The sequence below is a fragment of the Tupaia chinensis genome, unplaced genomic scaffold, assembly GCF_000334495.1.
Source record: "Tupaia chinensis unplaced genomic scaffold, TupChi_1.0 Scaffold139785_1, whole genome shotgun sequence".
In the NCBI taxonomy this organism is placed as follows: domain Eukaryota; kingdom Metazoa; phylum Chordata; class Mammalia; order Scandentia; family Tupaiidae; genus Tupaia; species Tupaia belangeri.
Window position 1 is genome coordinate 601,927 of NW_006199665.1, and position 5,487 is coordinate 607,413.

The 5,487-nt window shown below is 48.4% G+C and overlaps 1 protein-coding gene across 1 annotated transcript in view; it reads left to right on the top strand.

Annotated features, from left to right (window-relative positions):
* BRD4 (bromodomain containing 4) overlaps positions 1 to 5,487 on the top strand; it is a gene marked incomplete at its 5' end in the record, with an annotated part of 22,283 nt that overhangs the window by 6,782 nt on the left and 10,014 nt on the right. The window contains 2 exon segments of the mRNA XM_014593171.1: positions 552 to 769; positions 1,197 to 1,559. Coding sequence (XP_014448657.1) covers positions 552 to 769; positions 1,197 to 1,559 — 581 coding nt within the window.

The window sequence follows — 5,487 nt, forward strand, 5'->3', positions numbered from 1 at the left end:
GCCCCCCCCACGCGCCGCCGGAGGGCCGGCCAAAGCCAGCCGCCAAGGTCAGCAGCAGTCCACCGTCTCTGGTGGCTCTGGGAGGCGGGGGCATGCCAGTTTCCAGAAACCCTGGCGAGGTCGGCCGCTGCCGGCCCCCTGCCAGGAGTGCTTACTCCGAAGGCAGCGCTTCTGGGAATGAGGACAGCTCTGGCTGAAAGCTCCAGGGAGCGTTTTTCCGCTCTCCGTCCACAGTCCTGCTGCTCACTCTCAGCGTGTGTTTCCTGCTCCTTCAGCCTGGGCTTCTGTGCTCATGAAGGAGTCTTTGTGCCCGAATCGGGAGTTGTGGCCAGGACAACCCCAGGAGGCGGGAAGTGTGATGTGCCTCTGCTCTCTGAGTCCTGGGCAGGTGGACGGCTTGGCCCAGCGAGGTCTGGGGTGTACAGGATGTTCTGTGTCTCAAGCCAGTGCTCCACACAGATGCATGCTTGCCGTGTGTGGCGCTGTCCCCACGAGGTCAGCAGGTGGTGGCAGAATGGCCTCTAATTCCTTGTCCTCTTTACAATTGGTAGGGACAGCAAAGCCCGGCGTCTCCACGGTACCAAACACAACGCAAGCGTCAACTCCTCCGCAGACTCAGACTCCTCAACAGAACCCTCCGCCCGTGCAGGCCACGCCTCACCCCTTCCCTGCCGTCACCCCAGACCTCACTCCACCCCCTCCCGCTCCAGCCCCCCAGCCTGTGCAGAGCCACCCACCCATCATTGCGGCCACCCCGCAGCCCGTAAAGGTGAGCATCCGGGTGTGGGCGGGCTGCTGCCACCGAAGACAGGTGGCAGGTGTCCCCGTCCTTGCTCCTGCCTTAGCAAGTGTCCTGTGTCAGAGATCTCCGGGGACTGCCCCTCCTCCGGGCCCTAATTTAGACGGTGCATACTCAGTGTACATGCATGCCATCGAAGCAGTCCCTGAGTCGGGCTCCCTGGGAGCACTGCGCAGGAGACAGTGTAGCGTGCAGATCGAGCGCTCGGCGGGATGCTTTCTCCTGCCTGCCATGTCCTGTCACAGCTGCAGAGCAGAGTAGTGGGTCGTGGTCTCCCTGGCAGACCTTTGCCACCCCCCCCACCCCCCATGCATCGGGACCCCAGACTGTGCCCGTCGTCAGGGGTGACCGTGCTGTCCTGGCCGCCCCCTCTGACACTACCTGTCACACCCGGCAGACAAAGAAGGGGGTGAAGAGGAAAGCAGAAACAACCACCCCCACCACTATCGACCCCATTCACGAGCCGCCCTCACTGCCCCCGGAGCCCAAGACCACCAAGCTAGGCCCCCGGCGGGAGAGCAGCCGGCCTGTGAAACCCCCAAAGAAGGACGTGCCCGACTCGCAGCAGCACCCTGCGCCCGAGAAGAGCAGCAAAGTCTCGGAGCAGCTCAAGTGCTGCAGCGGCATCCTCAAGGAGATGTTCGCCAAGAAGCATGCCGCCTACGCCTGGCCCTTCTACAAGCCGGTGGACGTGGAGGCCCTGGGCCTGCACGATTACTGTGACATCATCAAGCACCCCATGGACATGAGCACAATCAAGGTGGGCGGCTCCTCTCCACCCGCGCGGCCTAGGCCAGGCCGGTTCTAGAGCAAGGCCCCGGCCTGGGGTGCTCCGGGAGCTGCGGAGGTGTCCCCGTGCCCCCTGCTGGGAGCCATGGGGATGTCCATCCCAGCAGTGGGCCTGGCCTGGAAGGTTGCAGCCCACCATGCTGCCTTCTGCCCCTGCCCCTAGTCTGAGGAAAAGCAGGCAAGTCTCCCTTGTCTGGCGTGGCCCTGAGGGCGCCGTGCAATGCTAGATGTCCCAGGAGAGATCGGGGCTGGTGACTTTACCAGGTTCTGTTTGACAGAGAGGGCCTTGCTGCCCCCTCTGAGAGGCACAGCCTGAGTTGCTAGCATTTTCACTAGGGTATTTGAGGCCTTCCTGTTTTAAGATTTCTTTTTTTCTTTTTATTTTCTTTCTTTTGTTCATTCATTTATAGGTTTTGTTTTTTGGTTTGTGTGTGGTTTTTTGTTTGTTTGTTTGTTTGTTTTTTGAGAGGTTTTTGCTATAGGGTGCATGCGCTTTGCCAGAAAGAGAGAGAGACAGAAAGCAAGAAATCCCCCCCCCCCCACCAGGGAGGATGGCCACGCTGCAATCCCTTCTCCTCTTGGGATCTTGGGCACGCACACACACGCACCTAGTGTGAGTTCAAGCCACCGGGTCCGGGACATGAACCACGGTCGACTATGTGGGAGTCCAGCGACATAGCCATTATGCTAACTGCTGGTCCCAAGAACAAACTGTCTTTTGATTCCAGGAGACTATTTAGGTTTTCATTCTTTGCCTCTTCTAACAACTGCCCTGGCAAGATGTCAAAAGATAGGAATATATGTTAGCCAGGTACACTTGGGTCAGCGATTTCCTGTTGGGGTTGCCTGTCTCTGTCTCTCTATTAAAAGAAACAATAATATATATATATATATATATATATTTTTTTTTTTACAGGAGGTAACAGTTAGCTATATCAAACCTCGTCTCTTGCTAACTGCCCCAACATTAATTCTGATCATATTAACTCTGATTTGAGGCATAACAATTATTTGAGATTTCCAAATAATCTCAGTCATTTTCAGCCATAAAGTATTTCTTGGATCATTTAACAAAGTCATAATTTAGTCACCGTCTTCTTTCAGACAGAAAGCTTCACACTCTTTATCTTTACCATGTATATCCCTTACTTGTTAGGACTTGACTGAATGCTACAAAAAATAGGCTTGACAAATCTGTGTCATAGTCTAACTACTCAGATAGAACAGGCTATAGTTTAACTAATTGTTTTGGCAAGGCATAATAAATACTGTAATTTCTAAGCCAGAAATAGCAGGGTCCTCAGTGTACACTCTGCTCTATATCTTCAGTTCTGCAAGGTGCATATTTAAGGATCTGCTCCTTTTAGCTTCCCATTTAACAGAATCTTTCAATGTTTCTCTTATGTTAAATATTTTAGTCTTATGCTGCTGTGAAATATCAGATGCTTTTCGAGAAATATCAGATGCTTTTTGAGAAACTTGACTATATTTATAGAAATATCTTTCTATGATAATGAGATAGAACTTCAAGAAAGTCTTCCCTAAGCAGCTTAGCATGGATTTAGGTTCATGTGTCCTACAGAGCCACAGAGAGCAAGAGTGAGAGTGAGAATAAGAATTCTTTGCATCTAGCCCCAACATTTACCAGGATACTGTTCATAGCCACAATAGCCAGTCAGATAAACCAGTAGATAAATTGGCTATCAAAAATAAACTAGGCTATCAAAAAAATGAATCCAATCTTTAACTTTTCAAATTAATATGCAGTATCAAGATTCAGAATGAACAATAACTCAGAATTGGCCAAGAATACTGAATTATTCAGTTTTATAGCATTTAGGAATGCCTTTTTCTTCAAGTAATGGAAAAGCCAATCACAGTTATTAAATAAATTTCTTCTCCATGGCAAGGGGTCTAGAATGAGCAATTACTGACACTAATTCAGTCTGATAACATGGCCTGGTCATTATATTTACAAAGAATTTGTATTCCCTTCAAAGTAATAAGGATGTTACAGCTACAGCAATTACATACATTTTTCAGCAGCATAAAAAAAGGAAGGATTCAAAAAAAGATCCCATTACCAGAAAGGAAAAACTTTCACAGGAAAATCACACTTGGCCTCCATTTCTGTCTCATAGACCAGAACTGTGAAACATGGCCACGCCTGGATTTAAAAGCATGTAGGGAGCAGGGGCTTTGGAATATGGCTTTGGTCAGACAACACTGCTGTCCTAGAGCTGGCTTCCACAATTTCATAAGTGCTGCTAGTACTTTCAGGAATTCTGCAAACAAGTTGTTAAAACAGAGTCATTATTAAAATCAAATTGTAGGGCCAGCAAGTAGTGTGATGGTTAAGGCTCTGGATTCCCACGTGGCTGACCTTCATTTGAGTCTCAGACTTGGCAGCTTGAAGATCGCACTGGAAGTATGTGTGTGCATGCCCAAAATCCCAGGAGGAGAATGAAAGAGAAGGGATTATGGAGTGACATCCCTCTTGGATGGTAATTTCTCACTTTCCCTTCTCTGTGTTTCTCTCTCTCTCTCTCTCTCTCTCTTTTTCTCTCTCTCTGGCAAGCACAAACACACTATGGCAAAACCTTAAAAAAAAAAAATCAAATTGTAGTGGCTAAACAGTGGTGCAGTGGTAACATAACACTCTGCAAGCTGACCCATGCGGAAAGGTTCAGTGTTGGCATCCAGTGACCACCTTGCATGTGTCAGGCTCACGAGCGTGCCCACGATCTAACTAAGGCTGGGGGTGGATCATGGCACAAAGTCCCCATTGGTGTGCACTCACACTCTCTCACTATCTCTGTCTCATAGAAGTTTGACATATTTAGAACAGAATCAACTCACACTTGATGTTATATTGTATGTTTTCAAAATCTGAAGTTTTGGGGCAATGGTTTAGAGTACAACACTTTAGAGAAAGCACATCTGACTCACCTGTCAGGATGGTGAAGAAATACAAATATTATGGTGCACTTTATGGCTTCACCTACGTAACTAAACCAAGATAAGAACTTTCTTATGGCCTCGTCTCAGTAGGGCAGGTGGTAGGCCCCATTGTGGGGTACGGGAGAAACATGGGAAGCTCTGATCCTACGTTGACTTAAACACAAGGCATGGACTGGGCATGTCAGTGATCCGGGCTGGCTCAGAGGCCAGGAGGAGGATTGCAGTGTGGCAAGACCCTGTCAGGCATATGTGCCTGTTTGTCTGTCTGTCTAGCTGCCTCTCTGTTTATCTCTCTGTTTCATAAGAAAGAAAGAGAGAAAGAGAAAGAGAGAGAGAGAGAGAGAGAAAATTTCCTCAGAAGAATATGCCACTCCAATATATGACCTTCACAAAAGGAAAATGTGTATTATAAACAAACTGAACTTCACAAAATTTTTGCACCAGAATAAACTCATAATTTAATTCTATTTTTTTTTCAAAAAATTTTTCAGTCCCACTGTATAATTTTTTCTGGGGGGGAAGAGGTTTTTGGTATAGGTTGTGTGTGCTTCCCTAAGAGACAGAGAGAGACGGAGAGAGAGAAAGTGAGAAATCATCTCCCTGGGGTATACGGTCACATTGCAATCTCTTCTCTTCCATTCCCTTCCTGGGATTTTGGGTACACATGCACACACGCCTGGTATGAGTTTCAAGTCACTAGATCCAGGACTCAAGCTGCAATTAGCCATGTAGGAGTCCAACATCTTAACCACTACAACACCAAGACAGCTTTTGGAGCTTTCGGAAGTGCACAGAGCTGTAGTCAACTGAATGCATGGATAGGTGGATTTCAAGCTCACTGTGTGGTCTCAGGAAGCCAGGTGGGCTAGCACTACAGCCAAGGGCTCTAAGGGCAAGCTTTTGGAAAGACAGAAAGTGGAAGCCACAAGTCTCTGGAA